Source organism: Chlorocebus sabaeus, chromosome 21, assembly GCF_047675955.1.
Source record: "Chlorocebus sabaeus isolate Y175 chromosome 21, mChlSab1.0.hap1, whole genome shotgun sequence".
Lineage (NCBI taxonomy): Eukaryota > Metazoa > Chordata > Mammalia > Primates > Cercopithecidae > Chlorocebus > Chlorocebus sabaeus.
In genome coordinates, this window is record NC_132924.1 from 129,417,925 (window position 1) to 129,441,415 (window position 23,491).

At 37.8% G+C, this 23,491-nt stretch overlaps 1 protein-coding gene across 8 annotated transcripts in view; it reads right to left on the reverse strand.

The window, feature by feature from the left end:
- Positions 1-23,491, reverse strand: part of LMBR1 (limb development membrane protein 1) — a 213,179-nt gene that overhangs the window by 67,915 nt on the left and 121,773 nt on the right. For all 8 annotated transcript variants that reach the window (XM_073009552.1, XM_073009550.1, XM_073009553.1 and 5 more), the window contains 4 exons: positions 23,223-23,349; positions 22,663-22,731; positions 21,710-21,774; positions 16,714-16,786 (listed from right to left, as the gene is read on the reverse strand). In XM_073009552.1, coding sequence (XP_072865653.1) covers positions 16,714-16,786; positions 21,710-21,774; positions 22,663-22,731; positions 23,223-23,349 — 334 coding nt within the window. The remainder of the gene's footprint in view (positions 1-16,713; positions 16,787-21,709; positions 21,775-22,662; positions 22,732-23,222; positions 23,350-23,491) is intronic.

Sequence of the window (23,491 nt, forward strand, 5' to 3'; positions counted from 1 at the left end):
CATACAATGGATACTCAAAAAATAAAAAGCAAGAAATTAAATCCTACCACCAGAGAAAATAACTTTCACTAAAAGGAAGACAGGAAGGAAAGAAGAGAAGACTATACAAAACAACGAGAAAAGAAATAACAAAATGGCAGGAGGAAGTCCTTACTGATCAATAATAACACCGAATGTAAATGAACTAAACTCTCCAATCAAAAGACATAGTGACTGAATGGATAAAAAAGCAAAACCCAATTATCTTTTGCCTACAAGAAATACACTTTACCTACACAGATACACACAGATTGAAAATAAAGGTATAGAAAAAGATATTCCATGCTAATGGAAACAAGAAAAGTACAGGAGTAGCTATACTTATATCAGAAAAATAGATTTCAAGATAAGAAATGTAAGAAGAGACATAGAAGGTCATTATATGATGATAAAGGTGTCAATTCTGCAAAAGGATATAACAATTATAAAGATATATGCACCCACTGGAGCATCCAGATATATAAAGCAAATATTATTAAAGCTAAAGGGAAAGAGAGACCTCAATACAATAACAGCTAGAGACTTCAACACCCCACTTTCAGCATTGGAAAGATGTTCCAATAACAGAAAATCAAAAAGAAACATCAGACTCAATCTGTACTGTAGAACAAATGGACCTAACAGATATTTACAGAACATTTCATCTAATGGATATCAGAACAAACATTCTTCTTCTCAGCACATGGATCATTCTCAAGGATAGACCATATGTTAGGTCACAACACAAGTCTTAAAACATTCAAAAAATTGAAATAATGTCAAGTATCTTCTCTGACCATAATGGAATAAAACAAAAAATCAACAAGAGGAATTTTCAAAACTATACAACCACACGGAAATTAAACAAAATGCTCCTGAAAGACCAGTGGGTCAATGAAGAAATTAAGGGGGAAATTGAAAACTTTATTGAAACAAATGATAATGGAAGCACAGTATACCAAAACCTACGGGATACAGCAAAAGCAGCACTAAGAGGGAAGTTTATAGCTACAGGTGCCTATATAAAAAAAAGAGAAAAAACTTCAAATAATCTAATGATGCATCTTAAAGAATTAGAAAAGCAAGATCAAACCAAACCCAAAATTAATAAAAGAAATAATAAAGATCAAAGCAGAAATAAATAAAATTGAAATGAATACAAAAGATCAGTGAAACAAAAAGTTGTTTTGAAGTTGATAAAACTTTAGCCAGACCAAGAAAAAAAAGAGAAGATCCAAACAAAATCAGAGATGAAAAACAAGACATCACAACTGACATCACAGAAATTCAAAGGATCATTAGTATTTACTGTGAGTAATTACATGCCAGTATAATGGAAAATCTAGAAAAAAATGGACAAATTCCTAGACACAAACAACCTACCAAGATTGAACCACAAAGAAATCTAAAACCTAAACAGATCATTAATAAGTAACTAGATCAAACCTGTAATAAAAAGTCTCTCAATAAAGAAAACCCCAGGACCTGATGGCTTCACTGCTGAAGTTTACCAAACATGTAAAAAAGAACTAATAACAATCCTATTCAAACTACTCTGAAAAACAGAGGAGGAGGAAATACTTCCAAACTCATTTTAAGGGGCCAGTAATACCCTGATACCAAGACACATCAAAGAAAGAAAACTACAGACCAACATCTCTGATAAATACTGATGCAAAAATCTTCAACAAAATACTAGCAAACCAAATTCAACAACACATTAAAAACATCATTCGTGATGAAGTGGCATTTATCCGAGATGCAAGGATGGTTCAATATACACAAATCAACCAATGTGATACATCGTATCAATGGAATGAAGGACAAAACCCATATGATCATTTCATTTGATACTGAAAAGCATTTGATAAAATTCAACATCCCCTCACGATACAAACCTTTAGAACACTGGTATCTTCAATGGAGCGAAAGATGTGGGGATCAAACCATTATATAAACAGGATTTCCAATCAATTCTCTTATGAAGTAGCTCATTCTACTTCACCTGGTGGTGCCACTTTTTTGAGACTTTTGGGGATTCTGGGGTATAAATCATGCACAAATGGCTTAGGATTTAGCTTCCATGGGTCTGTGAAACTGGTTACTCAAGTCTGCTAAGTTTTCTCAGGTCTTTTAAATTCCAAAATGTTATTGTGATTTTCTCCTCTCAACTTCTCATCCTTTTAGGTTTATGCCTCTCTGAACCTCAGTGTTTTCATCTGTAAAAAGGGGGTGTATCTATTAGGATACTATATACTGAATCAGAAAACTAAACCCAAATGAGTTTAAAAATGAGGAAATAATATCATATAATTAGAAGTTTAGACACAGAGCAAACTTCAAAGAGGATTTTACAGCAGCTCAACAGTGACTGTCATGCGTGTCCATGTGAAGAGACCACCAAACAGGCTTTGTGTGAGCAATAAAGCTTTTTAATCACCTGGGTGCAGGCGGGCTGAGTCCGAAAAGAGAGTCAGCAAAGGGAGATAAGGGTGGGGCCCTTTTATAGGATTTGGGTAGGTAAAGGGAAATTACAGTCAAAGGGGGGTTGTTCTCTGGCGGGCAGGAGTGGGGTTCACAAGGTGCTCAGTGGGGGAGCTTTTTGAACCAGGATGAGCCAGGAAAAGGAATTTCACAAGATAATGTCATCACTTACAGCCAGGACCAGCCATTTTCACTTCTTTTGTGGTGGAATGTCATCAGTTAAAGCAAGGCAGGGCATTTGCACTTCTTTTATGGTTCTTCAGTTACTTCAGGCAATCTGGGCGTATACGTGCCAGTCACAGGGGATGCGATGGCTTGGCTTGGGCTCAGAGGCCAGACAGTGACATCAAGGGACTGAAAGTACTGCCATCCACAAGTTGACTTAACAGGAAGACTAGTGCTCTTTCTCTTTTTATGTAACTTTGTAATTTCTGCTCATTTTAATTTGCTCTTCATTTCTTCATAAACAAAAGTTTCACTTTTCCTCATATTCATCTGGCACCAAATCACTTTTCCTCATGTTGATTTGGCAGTTCAATGGTTATTTCCCATTTTTAATACTCATATTTAGATATACTTTTCATTATAATATCAGCATCACACAGTCCTAGCCCCACAGGGATGCTTTTCTGAGTAACCCCACACCAAGGTAAAGCTCTCACAACACTTTAGTCATTCTCTCATCACTGCCCACCCAAGCCCCCAGCTCCTGGATCTTGCTGCAACAGTTTTAACAATATTTAGTTCAAGACTGTTACCAAATGTTTCCTTCAATATGGAAGCTAAAATAGTGTTTGGCACAAATTAGATGCTCAATATACAGATATAAAATAAACAAATGAGCGAATGCATAACAGATGAATGACATCTTTGGGAATATATGAATTTTTTTTTTAAAGAGACAGGGTCACTTTATTTTATTGCCCAGGTTAGACTCGAACTTCTGGGCTCAAGCTTATAATCCCACCTCCCAAGTAGCAGGGACTATCGGTGCACGCCCCACACTCAGCTGAGTTTTTAACTGCAGTCTTTATTCCTCCCTTACAACTATAGGTACTAGTCAGCAACCAGTAGTAGGTTGCAAATGGGAAGCTTGATGTTGATCTCTCTCTTCTTTGTCTGGAATTTTTCTATGTGAAACTTTGTAAGGGCTTTTTCTTTTTCCATTATTTTCGGAATTTAGGAATCTTACAAACTAAATCCAGATCTTTTTTTCCATTGAATAATCTTGCCTAGGAGTCTGTGGCCTTTTAACCTGAACTCAAGTCTTTCTTAAGCTCACTGACATTTTCTTCTACTTTTTCATTACCTACTTTTCCTACTTGTTCTTTTTTCTCCTTTTAGATGCCCGTTATTTACATCAGTATCTTAGCTCTTCACTTCATGTCTATTTTTCATTAATAGTTGCCTTCTTTTTGTACTTTTGGTGTGTGACACAAAATAGTTCTTCCCCTTGATTCTGACAGATGATTAATTCAATTTTTGAAGGACTATATTAGTTTCCTATGGCTGCTGCAACAAACTACCATAAAGTTTCTGGCTTAAAACAACATAAATTTATTGTCTTACAGTTCTGGAAGTGTGAAGTCCTAAAATCAAGGTGTTAGCAAGAATGCAATTCTTCTCGAGACTCTAAGGGAGCAACCATTTCCTTGTCTTTTCTAGCCCCTGGGGGCCACCTGCATTCTTTGGCTCATGGTCCCTTCCTTGAGTCACTCCAGCCTCTTCTTCCATTACCAATGTCTCCTTCTCTGACCATCTCAGCCTTCACTTACACCAACTCTTGTGATTACAGTGGGCCCACTCCATAATCCAGAATAATCTCGAGACCCTTTACTTCAACCCATGTGCAAAGTCCCTTTTGCCATGTAAGGTAACATATTCACAAGGTCTGGGGATTAGGCTTTGGACATCTTTAGGAAACCATTATTCTGACTACCACAAGGACTATTTCTTTTTTTTGTCTATTAAGCTTTTCATTTTTTTCAAGTTCTGAGATCAGCCTTTTTCTGTTCTAATGACATTTCCTTGGACGTTCTAACTACTTCTGAGAATTAGGTATGAATTCTTATTTGTCTCTCCCATTAATTGGTAACTCAAGTGGGAACCACTTGTTCTAGATATTCATCTTGGTCTTCTTCACTCAACCTTAAACAACTGGTAATTCTTCTCTATCCACCTCTGTTGTTCCCTTCACCTCTCATCAAGTCAGACACTCCCTCAAACAGTGACAAACCAGCTAAAAGGTATAGCAATTCAATTCTGTTCCTAGGGACTAGAGACCAACTGGCCAGAAAAACTGATTTAGGAGGAGGAAACCTCACTGGGTCTCTCTAAGTGCAAAGAATGGTCCTTTCTCAAAGGTAGAGACTGAAAGGAGGATTCAGAACAATGACACAAGGCCAGCAACATCAGACACAGGGGCAAATGCAATCTCACTAAGGGAATTCAGAGGCCTCTTTTTCTAAGCCCCTTTAGGGAATCACAAAATTCTAGTCTTATCCCAGGTTTCTAGGAGAAGTAAATCCATCCCCTTTGCAGCTCCTTGCTCACTTCTGCCCATCACTGAAGAGACAGCAATCGAATACCCTCCCTTTCGAAGACCCTGAGGTCTCAAATCCACTGAAACGTTATATAGCATTTTCAGAGTTCATGAGTTTAATCACTTTACTTGTTAATATATAATTGATACATTTATGAGAGGAGGGATAAAGCTAGTACAGAAATATTCAGGTCATGTGACACAAGCTACTAAACTTTGATTATAAAGTTAGTTTTGAGTTTCTGGCAGCCACAGCAAAGGGGGAAGCAATTAAGTTACATAATGAATGAGCATTTCCATATAATGTGATTTACAGAAAGCACAGCTCTGTAAGATTTTCAGGTGTCTTTGAATCAAAGTTTAAACTACATAATAGTCTTAGCAATAAATATATTTTACTTTAATCTCCATTCTTTATCAATTAAACTGTGTATCTGTAATTAATGCTCATTTAACTTCTATATTTCATAGACTGGAAATACAATTCCAAACTATATTCATTCCCCATTCATGCAAAGATCTATTATTCTAGTAACCAGTTGAAGGCTAGAAAAAATCAGCTCATGAGGCCGGGCACAGTGGCTCAAGCCTGTAATCCCAGCACTTTGGGAGGCCGAGACGGGAGGATTACGAGGTCAGGAGATCGAGACCATCCTGGCTAACACAGTGAAACCCCGTTTCTACTAAAAAATACAAAAAACTAGCCGGGCGAGGTGGCGGGTGCCTGTAGTCCCAGCTACTCAGGAGGCTGAGGCGGGAGAATGGTGTGAACTGGGAGGCGGAGCTTGCAGTGAGCAGAGATTTGGCCACTGCACTCCAGCCTGGGCGACAGAGCAAGACTTTGTCTCAAAAAAAAAAAAATCAGCTCATGAGTATTCAGAATTTCGGAAGAAAATGGACATCAGAATAGACAGTATTCCTGCTGCCAATGTGAAATTAAGTGAAAAGACAAAAACACCTATTTTGTGGATATGTTTACAGAGCTCAGTACAAATGTCTAGACCACTCAATGTATGATTCTTCAAAGGAAAATAACTAAAATGGCATTTCTGAAATGCTGTGCTTTTATTTGCAGGTGATATAATACTAGGCACACAATAGGTAATTATTTAATACTGACTGACATGAATATAAAAATCAAAACTACATTCTTGTTGTCCTCAACTAAATCATACTTTTATTAAACGACGAGATTCATCTGGGATGACACATTATTCAAGGACAAGGCGACCCTTTATTATAATAGAGCAATACTTAAGGAAGAAATGTAAGCTTTTTTGAGTAAATATTTCATTATAAATGACCAGAAGGAAATAATGACTATTGTAAGAAATTATGACATATTGGAAACAAATCCTGAGGTACTATGTGGATTTAAGTCATACCAAAAATTTAACAAATCCTGAGGTACTATGTGGATTTAAGTTACCAAAAATTTAACAAATCCTGAGGTACTATGTGGATTTAAGTTACACCAAAAATTTAACAAATCCTGAGGTACTATGTGGATTTAAGTTACACCAAAAATTTAACAAATCCTGAGGTACTATGTGGATTTAACTTATACCAAAAATTTAACAAATCCTGAGGTACTATGTGGATTTAAGTTATACCAAAACTTTAAAATATCCTGAGGGACTGTATTATCATTACTTTATTTCCAGATGAATCTAAAATGTCCAGTGTCGGCATTGTCTAGTCAATAAGTCAAACTGGTAGACAAAACCTGTTTGGACAAGTCATGAGAAATAAAAAGGGATTCTCCAAGAAAACCACAAAGCAGCTCATTTAAGGTCAATTTAATGGTATTATTCTGTTTTTCTTCCAGCCCCAACATAAGATTTCACTACCTCAAAGGAAATTGTAAGAGTATCTATTTGCATTCCCCTTAGGTGATTGGCAGTTCAACACCAATTAGTTCAAAATTACACTGTTACTAACATGCAATAAAAACAACACCTTTCATCTTTCTTACATAGGTAAGAATAACTTCAGAGCCAATAACTTTGATCAAATAAGTATTTTTGATCCTGCCCCACCCGTCTCTTTGGATTCAGGAAAACTAATAGCTGAAGGCAACTTTTCCCAGCTTTATTCTTAAGCTGAAAAACTAGTGTGGTATTAAAAATATTTTGCTTCCAAGATAACAGAATTTCCCAAAGTCCAGTATTTATTCAATAACTAAGCTGTCCTTATAACTTTTTAATATATAAGACAGCCTTCATATATAAAAGTAGAGATACTAAGTATTTAATTTAAAATATAAAATGTATTTTTTAAAACAAATACAAATTTCCAATTAGATATGCAAGCCCTTCAAATAATTGGTGCAATACAATTATCTCCTTAAACAATTCAGTGTCCTAAACTTAGTCTCATAATGAATACTATTTGGAAGTGGATACCTCTAACATAAACAGATTGATGTCACATTTAACTTTTAATTTAGCATATAACCAAAAAAAAGTTTGATTAGAAAATATTATCCAAGAAGCTCTTTAAAAATTTGATTATACTTATTACTTTAAATTTGACCAAAGTGATCTCTATCATGAAGAATGTGAGGTCACTCAAATACTATAAATTATTTCTAATCACTTAGGCAAACAACTTTGTTGTTAAAGCCCAAATCTCCTAATAATTCACAGAGCAAACAGTTTCCATCTCTCTAAGCAAACACTACTTACTGTACACCACAGGGCTAATGCTGATTAGGCAAACTCCAGAAAGCATTTGAAAACTGAAGCCAGGACATTCAAATCTCTAACGTATCTATTTCAACATGGACTAACACTGTTACTGTCTACAAAGGAGAGAGTAGCCCATACACTCAGAGACTCTGTATCTACGTCTATTCCACTTGTAATGCTAATAATTATTAAAATAATAGTTTCTTTTTACTTCTGACATATCCACAAAATTATGGCTATTGACCTAATAATGTGAGGCTTTTGAGATCCAACACAACTGTGAAAATGCAAATATACTTTCATTATTAATGACTGCAAAATAGAAATTGTTAAACAATCAACTTTAGGAATATTATATAATGCTGTGTACAATTAAAACAATGGTTTGGCTTTTTCTACTTTAGATATAAGCTACTAGATCTAAACTAGATAAGACGTTAAAATAATTTTTAAACCTTTATGTTTACATAAGCTACTATTGGGAATACCATCATCTAGGTTGTAGTTGAGAAAGCAGCTCGGACATATTAAATTCATCTTCTATTACACAAATTTGGATTTTTTTTTTTTTTTATTGAGGTGGACTCTCGCTCTGTTGTCCAGGCTGGAATGCACTGGCATGATCTTGGCTCACTGCAACCTCTGCTACCCGGGTTCAAGTGATTCTCCTGCCTCAGCCTCCCGAGTAGCTGGGATTACAGGCATGCACCACCACGCCCGGCTAATTTTGTATTTTTAGTAGAGACGGGGTTTCACCATGTCGGCCAGGCTGGTCTTGAACTCCCGACCTCAGGTGATCCACCTGCCTCGGCCTCCCAAAATGTTGGGATTACAGGCGTGAGCCACTGCACCTAGCCAATTTGGATCATTTTTATACAACTCTCTCTATATATATTTCATAAAATATATTATATTTAACTCATTCTATAGTTTATTATTCCAAAGCATTCCTCATTTACTGATCTTATATTAGCATATTCTCTGGCAGTCACCTCATTTTATCTTGGAAAAACATCATTTCTTGGGGCCGCATTTTATTGTCATAAATTGTGATTAAAGAGCCCAAGAAGCTGAATAAATTATAACAAGGAATATCTGACCATTTCAGATCCTTGGACACAAATGTTTTTTGATGATATTTGATCACTTTCACACTAATATCAGACATGTCTCAAAGTGGCCCAGAGTCTGATAAATTCAAAATGTTCTCCCTTCAGTGATGTAACTAACAGCAAATAGTATTTATAGGATTGTCATTGCCAGAACCTAGAAGAATGCCTAGAGGAAGCCAAGATGAAAGTAATTTAGAGGACAGAAGAAAATCTGACGTGAGCTTTCATATATCATTAAGTGTGTTATATGAAAGAATGTAAAGACTAAATTAGCAAATCACCTTGCCAATGATAACTGAAAATGCCTCTGACAGAATACTACTCTAAGATAGTCTAAAGAAGCAACCACTCTAAAGAATCAACCATACATGCCACCCTAAGCCTTGGCACCTCCATAAAATTCCCTGGCAAATTCAACTTGGTTATAAACAGCAAGATTCAAGGACTGATGATGACATTAAGTGCTTCTGACAGGTCACAAGCTCCACAAAAAGCTTGTGTAAGACATGTGTTGATTTTTTTCAATCCCTTTATTTTTATCTTTCAGGATAAAAAGGTATTGCAATCTGACACCCAGCAAAAATGAAACAACAATATCATCTGTGCTCTTAAGACTAACTAATTAATACAAGCTTCAATGGCAAGGACTTTTTTTTTTTTAGGTGGAGTCTCGCTCTGTTGCCCAGGCTGGAGTGCAATGGCGCAATCTCGTCTCACTGCAACCCCCGCCTCCCAGGTTCAAGCGATTCTCCTGCCCCAGCTTCCCAAACAGCTGGGATTACAGGCGCCTGCCACCACACCCGCTAATTTTTGTATTTTTAAGAGAGACCAGGTTTCACCATGCCAGCCAGGCAGGCCTTGAACTCCCAACCTCAGGCGATCTGCCTGCCTCAGCCTCCCAAAGTGCTGGGATTACAGGCGTGAACCACTGAAAAAATTAGAATCAAGCAGGAAAGTAACTGCTATAAGAAGTGATACACTAACTTTCTATCATGAAGATGAAAATAGTATCTAAAGAAACTGAGTTGAACTATTAAGTTCAAAGACTACAATATTTTAAAATAAATTAAAAGAACTCCAGAGGTTTTGAACTTAAACAACAAAAAATAATTTCTATTCATTATGGTACTACTTCTAAAGTTACCCAGTATACCCATAGGCTATACACACACAAATGCTAATTATTTCAATTAATGCCATTGCATTACTTAAACATTTAAACATGTTAAGTGTCTCTCTGTGTGTGTGTGTGTGTATCGTCTTCATGCTGGGAAGGAATTACAAAAGGTTTTCTACCACAATTAATGTAATGGGATTTTCTGTTGCGCTACTCTTTAGGAGTGTTGGAGTAGAAATGGTTCTTGATTACTCATACTCCATGGCCAAAACAGTAAGGGGAAAACCGTCTTATTTCAGCCTCTTCACTAACACTCCAATGCATATGGTCTTCCTGTCCCTCAACTTTGGTGTGTCCTTGGCAATCTCCACTATGGGCCTTCCTAAGAAATCTCTCCAAGTGATTCTGTCTGGTCTTGTCACCAAATTTTACTTTCTCTTCCTTCTTCACTTCTACAGTAAAATGACAACTCTCCATCATGTGCGTTTTTCATCTATTAATTTACTTATGGGACACACATTTACCACATATCCACCATGTGTCTAGCAACATTATAGAATCAGGTTACAGAGGGAAAGAAAACTAACAAAAATCCCTGCCCCAGTCAGGTGCAGTGGCTCACACCTGTAATTTACAAAAATCCCTGCCCCAGTGAGGTGCAGTGGCTCACACCTGTAATTTACAAAAATCCCTGCCCCAGTCAGGCGCAGTGGCTCACACCTGTAATTTACAAAAATCCCTGCCCCAGTCAGGCGCAGTGGCTCACACCTGTAATTTACAAAAATCCCTGCCCCAGTCAGGCGCAGTGGCTCACACCTGTAATTTACAAAAATCCCTGCCCCAGTCAGGCGCAGTGGCTCACACCTGTAATTTACAAAAATCCCTGCCCCAGTCAGGTGCAGCGGCTCACACCTGTAATTTACAAAAATCCCTGCCCCAGTGAGGTGCAGTGGTTTACACCTGTAATTTACAAAAATCCCTGCCCCAGTGAGGTGCAGTGGCTCACACCTGTAATTTACAAAAATCCCTGCCCCAGTCAGGTGCAGTGGCTCACACCTGTAATTTACAAAAATCCCTGCCCCAGTCAGGTGCAGTGGCTCACACCTGTAATTTACAAAAATCCCTGCCCCAGTCAGGTACAGTGGCTCACACCTGTAATTTTAACACTTTGGGAGGCCAAGGCTGGCAGATCACTTAAGCCCAGGAGTCTGACACCAGCCTGGGCAAAACCCTGTCTCTACAAAAAAAACACAAAAATTAGCCGGGTATGGTGGTGGGCGCCTGTAGTCTTAGCTACTCAGGAGGCTAAAGGGGAAGGATCACCTGAGCCTGGGAGGTGGAGGCCACAGTGAGCTGTGATTGTGTCACTGCACTCCAGCCTGGGTGACAGAGTGAGACCTTGTCTCAATCAATATAATTAAATAAATAAATCCCTGGAGTTCATGTTCTAGTGTGGAGAGACAGGCAATATACTTACTAAAAGGCTTAACATGTGAGATAGTAAAAAATGCTACAGAAAAAAAATAATGCAGGAAAGGGGAAGCATAGAGCAGAGGCAGGACTTAGTGATACAATCGATATCCAGAAGGCTCACTCCAGAGTGTGGGAAAGCTCCACGAAAGGGTATTTAGGTAAAGACCTGGAAGAGACAAGGTAGCGGCAAACACAATAAAAATGCCCCAGGGGAAGGGGCTCAGTGGGGGAAGAGCGAAGAGACAGCAGGCATCAGACATGGGGCAGGAGTGAGCAGCCACTGCAAGGACTCTTGCTGTTATCCAGACTGAAACAGAAACCATCATCTGAGGACCTGGAGCAAATATGTGGGAAGATCTGACTCACATGGTCAGAGACTCTCTCTGACTCACTAGGCCCAGGACAGATATGCATGGAAGCCATTAGGAAGCTACCACAGAAACCTCTCCAAGGGGTGACTGCTGCCAAACCAGGGTGGTGGCAGCACAGGTGGTGAGGCATGGTCAGATTCTGGAGCTGTTATGAAGCTGGAGCCAACAGCTTTGCAGATGGAATCCATACGGGAATTAAGAGAAAGAGACTCCAAGGATTTGGCCTGAGTACCTGGAAGAAAGAGAAGGGTTGATGGCAAAAGAAGCAAAATCTGGGAGTAAGATCTTGAGTTTACTTTGGACATATGTTTAAGATGCCTATTGGACATCCAAACAGAAATGTCCACTAGACAGTTAGATCTTGAAGTTCAAAGCTCAGAGTAGAGGTCACAGCTTATAGGGGGTATTTAAAGCCATGAGACCAGATGAAACAACAAGGGAGTAAAAGCAAATAGAGAATTTGAAGGATGGAGGCATAAGACTTTCCAGGTGAGGAAGTTATAGACACAGAAAAGCTAGAAAAGTAGATTGAGAAAAAAGTAGCCCATTAAATAAAAGGAACAGGAAAGTATGGTGAACTGAAAACTAAGTGGAATAAAAGATATTTCGAGGAGGAAAGAGAGTAAGATTAGCACTATGAAGTCACAGACCAACTTGACCATGGCATTTCATGGAACAGTAGAAGCAAGAGTGAGTTTCAAAACAAAATGTGAAACCCATGAGCACACAACTCTTGTGAGCTTTGCCATGAAAACCAAAGGAATGGGTGGTGAGCTGGAGGAAATATGGGGTCAAGGCAGATTCCTTCCTCTGTCTCTTTCTGGGAAAATTATAGCATATCTTTATGCCGATGGAAAGGATCCAGGTTGGGGAAAAACTGGATCATGACAGAGAGACAGACAGAAAGAGTACAACTGCTAGATCATGTCCTTGAATCGGCAAGAAAAGATGGAATCCAGGGCACCAGGGGAGCGCTGGCATTAGCCAAGCACACAGGCAATTCAGCCACAGCATGGAGGGAAAAGGCAGCAGGTGTGAGGGGAGCTGCAGGGAGGTGGGTTGGCATGAAGGAAAAAGCTTGTGAAAATTCTCTTATGACTGCTTCTATTTTCTTAAGAAAATAGAAAACAAGGTCACCAGTGGAGATTAAGGATGGTGAAGATCTGAGGGAAGAAAAGACAGAATAAAGTCATCTAGGAGAATGTAAAGTTAATTTAGGATACTGGTCACATATATAAAGGAAGGCCAGGCAGGAGGGTCAGTCAGCCAGCCAGGAGTGAGAGCACAGAACAGGGAGAGGAGAGCAGAATGAAGGCTCGGGTTTCACCGGTTCCAGTACAATCCGCAAGACCCTGAAAGGGCGCTAAGAGTGTATGCAGGGAACTAATTCTAACAACAGCCCAGGAATGTAAACTATGCAAGGAAGTAGGGGGATGGGGGAATGATGGAGGGGAGGTGAGAAAAAGGTGTTAGGATCAGGGCATGTTAAATCTCCACACTGAAGAATTGTAGGAAATGGGAGTGCTAGAAGAAGTGAACTGGAAAAAGAAGTGGTAGGTGGAAAGTAGGATGCTTCATTGTAAGATTATGCAAAAGAACTTGAGTGGGTTATGTCACAGGCATGAGCGGGTGAGGCAGACAACCACAGGGACAGGGAAGGAGTGTCCCGGGGTGATGGGAAGGACACATGCACAGACACAAAATCACCACGAAAAAGGCACAGAATCAGAGAAGGATTAGAAATGAGGAGCAAAACTCCTCCAGCAGGGAGCAGAAAAGGCCTGGGAGGTGAGCGAATGGCAGGACTAGGTCACGGTCTGATGACATGAGATCCAAAGTGCTGGAGAGTAGTAAAAGGGAACAGGAGGGCACCTCCTCAAACTCCAGGACCAGCCAAATGAGGGATGTGGGTAGAAGCGAGCCATCACATAAGCAGGTGGCAGGAATGCGTGCCAAGTTTCTCTAAGCGAGAAAGTGGCAGTTGAAGATACAGGGGTTTTGTTCATGAGTTAACTCTCAGTTCCAAATGGCACAAGCAGAAAGTTTCAGAAGCTAGAGGAAAGTGGAAAATCAGGTCAGAAATGGGACGTATAGAGACAGGGGGCAGAGTCCAGGGTGCAAGGAACCTGGATGTTCTGGGTTCCATGTGCTCACCATGATAAACAGGAGTGACAGACAAAATGTACCCATTAGTCCTGACAGTCCCAAAGCAGAAGGCAGAGGGGAGGCTGTGTGCTGCGGGAAGGGGAAGGCCGCCTGCCCAGATCACAGTGAGTTGTGTGGGCATCTCTCTACTCCTGCCATGACAACAGGGACATGAGGGAGGTGCTGTCTTAGCCAAACGACAAGTGCTCTGGGGCTCCCTCCTGTCTCAGAAACACAGAACTCCTTCCTCTCTATTCCTTTTTTCAAGTAGTTAAGCACTAGATAAAAATCTATAAATTCTTGTCCTTTTTCCTCCTCTTCTTCAGTCACCTAGCCTATGATCTTGAGACTCAGCATCTTAAATTCATCTGCACAATATTTAGTGCTTAATTAAGATGTGCAATAAGCAAACAGGGAAAGGAGAAAGGGTAGAGAGTGGCTGATAACAGGATGGCTTACTCAGGATACCAATTAACATTATCACAGCACACAGCTTTGCTTTACTTTACTAACATTCCATGAAACAATAACGATATTAACAAGAACAAAACCTCCCAATAACTTTATACCTATAGCACCATCAAGTGTCAAATAAACAATTGAGAAGCCACAGTCAGGCATTCCAACACAAAGCTATACTGATTACTTTTAAAACCAGGCATGAAAATTCAACTCCAGCAATATCATAACTAACACAATAACTCATGTTACTTAAAAAAAAAAAGTAGTGTTATTTCTACAGTGAAGCACTTCTTGGTGCTGGCTGTCACGTTTTTTCGCCTAACTGTACAACGGAGCTCAGAGTAAGCCACGCTGACACTCCAAAGATTCCTGCAACGCACACTACGTATTCCAACACACACTAAGAAAGCACCGCCAGGAACTCTATGATAAATCAGCAAAGGAATTTGTATTTTTTAAAAAGTATTTTACTCTCATTATTCTGGAATTCTTTTTACTAGCAAAAGTAAAACAATAAACACTTTACTTTTGTTTTATAATTTAAAACAGAGAGTAACTGTTATAACAAAACACAATAGTCATAATACTAGATTAAATAAAATCCAGGGGAATAGTTTCTCTTACTAACCTCCTATTTCTATTTTCTTAAGAAATGGTGAGTCGTGATTTTTTCAGTCTTGCTTTCCTACACATATTTCTAAGCATACTCTACTGAAGCTGACGATTCTTAATCTGTATTCGTCAAAATGTCCATTTTGCCACAGAACCATTTATGTTATAAACATAAATCATTTAGCTCTTTATTTTCCACCTGAAATAGTCCACAGTGGCTAACCAGCAGCAAACAGCAAAATTATAATTATCCTAACATATCACTTAAGAGTTTCACTGAAAAGATTTCAGACAATCTACCAAATGGATCATAAATAGCGCATGGCCTACCAAAATGGTGTGTAAAACAATTAATTTAGTATTAGTTATCCCCCCATCCTCCATCCTTCCCAGGTCCATCCGTCTCTTCTCTGTAACATTTCTACGCCAGCGAGGTGTTTTTTACTGATTTCGGCTTGGCTTCATTTTATGAGACATTTAGCCATCTAGCAAGAGTTTCCTTTTCAACTTCTTTACATATGGTCAGCCACTTTTAAATTGGAGGAGCCAGAGGATTTATAAAGATTCTAGAAAGGCCCTTTTTATTTTTCCTGCTGTGGAAAGGGAAAGTGAGAAAGGCTGTATTTTTGGATTTTGTTTTGTTTTGACTGAAGTCAATCCAAGTTCTTCAGTTCACGGGGGGCTACATTTTACTCTTCCTGGGTGTCAGCCTCCTCATCTGTGAAATAGAAGCGGCGGCTGTCTGAGGCTGAAACCATCCCACAGGAGGGCAGGCAGGCAGCAGCTTGAGACATATTCTTCACCACGCAGGCAGGCTCACTGCACAGCAGCATGGTTATCCAAATAGGATACATTTATTATAATATTCACTGCTTTAAGGAAACTTTATAAAGCTGACATTGTTGACTAAAGTTTGTATCTCTGAAATTAAACAGGTTTAAATATTAAAGTAGTTTTAATTAAGTTAGAAGAATAAAAAACATATGTAGTTCCAGTCTAAAAGTTTATCTGTATCAAATTATAGAATGTTACTGACAAGAACCCTCTAGAACAGATACAAACTGAAATTCTTGGATCTAAGAAAAAAGCTCTAAAATATTATGAACACTTTTGGGGTGATGATTTAAATTCACTATTTATAACTGAAGAAAGTAGGTATCTACCTATTTCTCAGTATTTCATAAACTAACCTTCTATTTTATACCTACTCTTGAATCATGTTTCTGAAATGCAGTTAGCTATTAATTATCTAATCTTGTTGGCGGGAGACTGGTTTTTCAACATTTGAAAATTACTTAAGTAAAATTAAAGAAAATGTACCTATACTATCTGTTAAACTATATCATTACTCTTTTCTTCATTGGTTCCTCAAAAATGATCAGTAATTAAAAATTAAACTTTAAAGTCATATGCTTAAAACATAAATACAGTTGGCAGTAGAGAGGTGCCTAGTCCCTCAGTGGCCAAAGTCTCACAAAGAATGTGTCTTGCTAGGTTACAGCTCATCTCAGCCAGGGTCTGCAATAAACCTCTCTTCACCAGGAAAGTTATTTTGTTACTCTAAAGTGTCCTCCTCTTGTAGCAGCACAAGATACAGAGAGGTTTATATTTTTTCCCTTCAATTATCTATCTTTTTGAAATTAAAGAGTTTTTTTTATCCCAGTCTAAATATGTAATATATACATACCATTTAGTCGTCTCTGGAGTGCTTCTTCCTCTAAGGTAATGATATAAATCTGTTCATCCAGGTCTTCAAGAATCTAAATTTAAAGATAAAACTATTCAACAATGCAACGTTACAAAACTAATGCTTATGAGACCATTTAGGCTATTTGGTCTATTTATTTTAGATAATGTATTCATTCAAATTTCTAAGAACCCAAAATAAAAAAGCTCCAACTATTTTATTTACAAATTAAATATAAATACTTTAGTATATAACCAAATACATCAAAAGTTATCACAAACCCTATATATATTTAAATTGGATATTTTTAAAGTTTAAGGGATTAAACTAAGGAACTCTTCTCAATGGCCAACAAATGTATGAATTTTAGGGTTTTTTAGTGACATTCTGAGATGCGGGTTACATGTATGAATTTATTATTTATGTATTTATTGTTTATTTGTTTGTTTGAGACAGAGTCTCACTCTGTTGCCCAGGCTGGAGTACAGTGGCATGATAATCTCAGCTCACTGCAACCTCCGCCTCCCGGGTTCAAGCAATCCTCCCACCTCACCCTCCTTAGTGGGTGGGACTACAGGGGCACACCACCATGCTCAGCTAATTTTTGTATTTTTAGTAGAGACAGGTTTCACCGTGCTGACCAGGCTGGTCTTGAACTCCTGACCTCAGGCTATCTGCTTGCCTCAGCCTCCCAAAGTGCTGGGATTATAGGCATAAGCCACCATGCCCGGCCTACATGTATCAATTTTAAACAGTCAAAAAACTAATTATGGTAAATAACTACAGTAAATACACGCCCAAGCCAATATTTTAGAGATAGAAGGAACAGACACCCAGTCCAACATTTGTTTTCTCATTTACATTTACCTACATAATGTCTACAACAAGAAATCCATAAACTACATCAGAAACATGCAATACTTTCCATTTATATCATCTATATGTACTAAAAACGCTCCATGAATATTAAAGATTGTTATTATCAAAATCATCCAATAGATCAAAATCTAGAGAAGGGGTATGTTTACATATAAACCAAGTTATACAACAGTTCAAAAAAAAAAAAACACCACACTAATAATTTACCAATTGTATGGGATATTGTCTGCATTGTTAAAAAACCTAAAATTGATTTAATTCTAGTTTTGTTAACATAGCTATCCTTCTGAGAGGATCCTTATTATCTTCCTAGCTGTAGGGAAAATCTGAAAGAAGTCTAGAGCTGATATCAGTGTTCCATATCTTCACCTTCAAACTACTTACACTCAGCAAAAAAATAAATTGTGAGGAGCTAATGGACAAAAAGATAGAAACCATATATACATCTCCTTTCAGATTTTAAAGTATTTTCAGAAAACAGATTTTCAAATCATGCAATCCCTGTCAGATGTCAAATTTATACAGCTGGTGTGAAATTTATTTGAAGCAATCCAATAATTCCCAGCCTTTCAACAAATCTTTACAGTCCCCTCTGACCTAGCACTGAACTCATCACTGGCACACATATCAACTTGATCCTTGAGAAGCCTGACTTGGAAGGTGAGAAAAAATAAATACTAAAATAATAATCAACAGTAATCAACAAATAAATATACAAACAAATAATGACAAAGAATGGCCATCCTATGAGGAAGAAAGCAACAGGAAGAAAAGGGGAAGGGATACCTAAACGGCCAGCCAGCAAGCCCTCTCCAAAGAGGGAACATGTAGGCTGAAAATGCATGCTACTCCTGAGGAGAAAGAGTGGTACACAGAGAGGATCTACTGGATGCAATGGGTCAGGGGAGAGGAATTTCTTGTACGGGGCTGAAAATGCATGCTACTCCTGAGGAGAAAGAGTGGTGCACAGAGAGGATCTACTGGATGCAATGGGTCAGGGGAGAGGAATTTCTTGTACGGCATGCGGAACCATAAGCCAAATAAACCTCTTTTCCTTGTAAATTACTCAGTCTCAGATTTATACCAATGCATAATAGACTGATGCAGTGGCAATGTGAACAACACACATATATTTGTGTTAAGTGCTTATGAGCACCATCCTCCTTGATTTCTACAACACTCCTATGAAAAACAGACTGTTCTCATCTCCATTTTATATTCCAAGAAACAGGGTTACCAAAGAAATGTTATGTGCCTTCAAAGCCTATACTCAACTACTATGGGCTAATGGGGGCTTAAATATGGGTAAGACATAGTCCTTGACCTCAAACGGCTTATATTCTAGTGTAGCAGAAGAGATCAGATGAATTAAAAAAATAATTAGTAAGATTTGTGAAAGTCATAATGATGGCTTAAATAAAACATTACAAAAGTTCAAAGGAAGAAAAACTATTCCCAGATGGAGAGAAAAAAGTTTCGGCCAGTGTTTTTGATGGTAGTAGCATAGTAGCATCTTATCTGACAGCTTAAATTACCAAAAGAAAGGCATTTCAATCAGAGGAAACTGTAAGCAAAACACAGAAGTGGACGGGTACAAAGTCCACTCAGCAAGAAAGCGGTTTTACAGCGCTGGAGCTTACAGTCAAATAGAATGGCAGAGCAGCAGCCTCTGGTCTGAACCCAGCCTCTTGGGTTCACATTCTGCCCCGTCATAGATCTCTGATCTTGTACAAGCTACTTAATCTTCCCGAAATGGCACTAGTTAAGCCGTAAAATAAGAATAACACTATCTAACTTACAGGTTTGTCATCAGGATAAAATGAAATTATGTGTGCAAAATACAGTGTTTATTGCTAGCATATACAATACACTCAATTACTCAATAAATAATCTTTATTATTGAATGTTACCAACGAGAAACGAAACAAAGATAAGACTCTGAGGACACTGTTAATGTTAGAAATGCAAAATGCTTGTTCCCCGGTGCCACAAAGAAATAGCACCCAAACATTAATTTTGTCAGCAAGGCAATTTTTATTTCTACAGAAGGGTGAGACTCGCAAATGGAGTAATGGCGAGAGCACACCTGGACAGGGGAGGGGAAGGAGTTCTTATTCCTGACACGGGGCCCCACTGCTGTGTCGTTCCCCTGTTGGCTAGGGTTGGAACACACAGTCTAAGCTAATTCCGACTGGCTATTTTAAAGAGAGCAGGGGTATGAGCCAGAGTGGCGGGGTGACTAGTCTGGTGGGAAGGACGGTTAGGAACAGGTAATTAAAGGTGACTTAGGTCAAAGTAGGTGACCAGGAGTGACTCAGGTCAAAGAAGGTGACCAGGGGTGAGTCAAGACGGAGCAGGTGACCAGGGAACAGATGTGAACTACTGATAAGGACTGGTGGGAAAGTTGTTTACTGAAACTAGAGGCAAGGGGGAAAACAGAACCAGGAATTTAAACTTTAAAATGGAGAATCAAAGAAGAAGAGAGCTGAACATACTGACATACTGATTCTTTGAAGAGAAACTTGGGGTTCACTATATTTAACATTAATAAGAGACAAGTTAAGGAGAAAAATTAGCTTGGGGAAGGGAGCTAAGTAAGTAGTTTCATTTTATATATGTTGAGTTTTCAGCTCCATGGGTTATTCAATTATAGCACTTAAAATGTACTATAATTTGTTTCCATTGTCTTTTCCTCATTAGAATGAGGCATTTAAAAGTGATGTGGAAATGGCAAGATGGTTCAGGAGCAGAGCATTAATAGAACTTTTGACCAATGATAGAACTTTAAACATCTGCCTATAGTTAGGGGTCAGGAAGCAGAAAAGGAGAAAGAAGACCAAACAAACAAACACGCAACAACAACAAATGTAGGAAGGAACTAAATGAATGCAGGAATACAGTGTCACAGAACCTCCCTACAACGGAAAGGAATTCCATGACTTGACAGCACGTGTGTGGCACACAAGTATGTTTACAACATTTATATACTTTTTGTAAAATGTATTTATGCATTTTTTATAAATAAAAAATTAAACTTTATCTTTAAAATATAAAAATATTATGATTTTTTAAATTAAGCAAGCATTTATTAAAAGTATATCCCCTGTAACACTTCCTCAGTATTTTCCCTAAATGAACCATGACAAGGAAGACAAACACATAACTATAACGATTTAGTAAGTATTACTAGTGAGACAGAAACAAAAGGGAACATGAGAAAGGCAAAGAAAGGAGTTTAATTATTTGTCCTTGAAGAAGCAAGGCAAGGTTCAAAGCTACGTAGACAGCGGAGCTGATGTTTGAGCTAGGCCGCAGGAGGCTGCTAGGTGGCTGGAGCAGGTAAGAGGCCTCGGAGGGAAAGAGACAGTCCTGGAGACAGAATGCACAGAGCCTATTCAGAGCACAGCAAGTTCGCTCATGAGCTAGAGTGACAGTGAACAGAGGGACAGCTAGAGGAAAACTTAGCGTGGACCAGGCTGTGAAAGGCTTTGTAACATGTAAGTAGTTTACACTTGAGTTCACAGGCAATGAGGATCCATGAAAATAAGTGACAAATTTCCTAGGTGTAGCTAACAAATCATTTTTATATAATTAAATATCTGACAAAATAGAGACCAAAGAAAGCGACAAATCATTAGAATTACAATCAACTGAAAATCATTTAAAAACTAATATATAGTGTTTCTAAGATTAAAGGCAAAGTATGGTTCAATTAATCGAGACATAATATGCGGGCAAATTTTCAGAAATATAACTGTTTTGTAAATTGACGCATACATGTAAATTTTGAAACAAAATCAAGGTACTTTTTGATATTAGGCAATGGACACCTAAAATACCTGTAAATATTTGTAAATTTTATCTTAAAATTTGCTAGAGGAATTTTTACCTGTGCGCCTATAGGTAGTATTTTAAAAGCAAAACCAAATTTGGTTTCCAAAGATTGGAAATTTAACCAAAGTTCTATTTAAAAAAAACTTAATAAAACAACAATTTGAGTGATAAATGTACAAAAAATATTCTTCTTCTATTTCTAAGTGCTAGCTCACAATCTAAAAGATGCTCAAATGGAACACATTTATTTAATAAACAAAATGATTTATAATTAAATACTTACTGTTGGCTTCACTAGCAACTGACCCATCACTGTGAACATACGAGAAAGGCCAACTGGTGTACACACTGCAGAAATAAGATCACCAAAAGACAGAAAGCGACATTAGAGAGCTTGGAGAGATAAACAACTAGACCGTAAAAATAAGGGAAATCCAAAGATTATCATTTTAAGAACATTCTTCTCTCCAACTGAGATTCTAGTGTTTTGTCAGAGGGCTCTTCACCATCATCAATAAACAAGCTAGAGGGGGCATGTGAGGAGGATAGGTGTAATTAGCTCTGAAAGATATGTGACAACAAAAAAAGGCTTAGAATAATATTCAAGATTCTAGCAGTTGAATAATTAAAAATACTTTTGGTTAAAATAAAGAAAAATGAGCAAAGAATAGGTTAAATTTCAAGTATTGATAGGACTGAGAAACAAACAAGAATATCTAAAGGTGACAACCATAGTCTTAAGTCCTTTAAACTACATTTATCTACTTATAACATCCCTGAGATAGGCTGTGATGCTTTAAGTAAAACAAAACAAACTTTTAAAAAACCATGAACTTATCATCATAATTCTACCATTTCTATTTAAAAGTAGAATCTAGCATTATGACAGGTATGGGGATGAGGGTATGGCATGTGTGTATGAGTGTGCATACGGTTTGTGTGTCAGTGTAAGTAAGTATGACTGTGTGTGAGTGCGTGAGTGAAAGTGTGTGAGTGTGTGTGTGTGTCTGTCCGTCTGTCTCACTCTACAACCCGGTAGAAGAGGCTTTCCTTAGAGAACAATAAAAGCATCTTATTATTTCAAAGTTTCCATTTATCAAAATTTATTTGAATAAAAATAGTTAAGGCGAACTCAAAAAAATCTCCAAATAGTTAAGAAATCTCATCAGAAAACTTCCCTGAATTTTCCAGAATAAGGACAACTCTACTTTTCTATTAAGTCTGAAAAATACTTACAGAGAAGTAACAAACATCCCATCAATGATATACAGGAATATAAATAGGGTAGATAGAACTCCCAGAGATCTATTAAAAAAAGTAAATATATTTTAACAAATCCAAAATATTGCACATTAAGATACAATCAATCTATCTTACGATAAGACAGAGGCTGACTACACCTCACGTAAACATTGTAATTGCCTATTTGAGTTTAAGCCATATAATTTCTAAACTGTACAATAAAAAGATCTAAAATAGAAAACCAAGAAGTAACCCTTTAGTAAAACCTGTTTGGAGGGAGAAAAAAAGTCTCCACGGAATTTGAAGAACAGAAACCAATTAACAACAACAACAGAAAATCTGAAAAGCTGCTTACTTATTCTTCACATATAAAAGAAATAAAACTTCATTTTTAGATAAAGATACCTAAAGATTTCTTAATTCTGTAAATTAACATCAAACATCTTTGTTAACTATACAAAGAATTATTTAAATGTTTTTAAAATTGAGTGTGTAACTATATCCCAAACTATAGTTTCCAGTAAAGAAACTGGCTAAAACAAGGAAATCCATACCATATAAAGATTCCATGCTTGCAGCATCATTGTCAATGAGTGCTGAAGCCACCCACACTATCCCAAGAATGAGCAATGCAAGAAGCAGCAGCATGACCAGAGTCTCTAAAATGCGGGCCCGGATTCCCTGAAAAATATAGTAGAAATATAATTTTAGTATTTTACTTCACGTCATGAACAATAAGGTTTCTGCCTATATGAAAGCATAAAATAATCCCTTGAAAGGAGAAGAAATTTATATTTATGAACAGGAAAAATACACTAAGTAC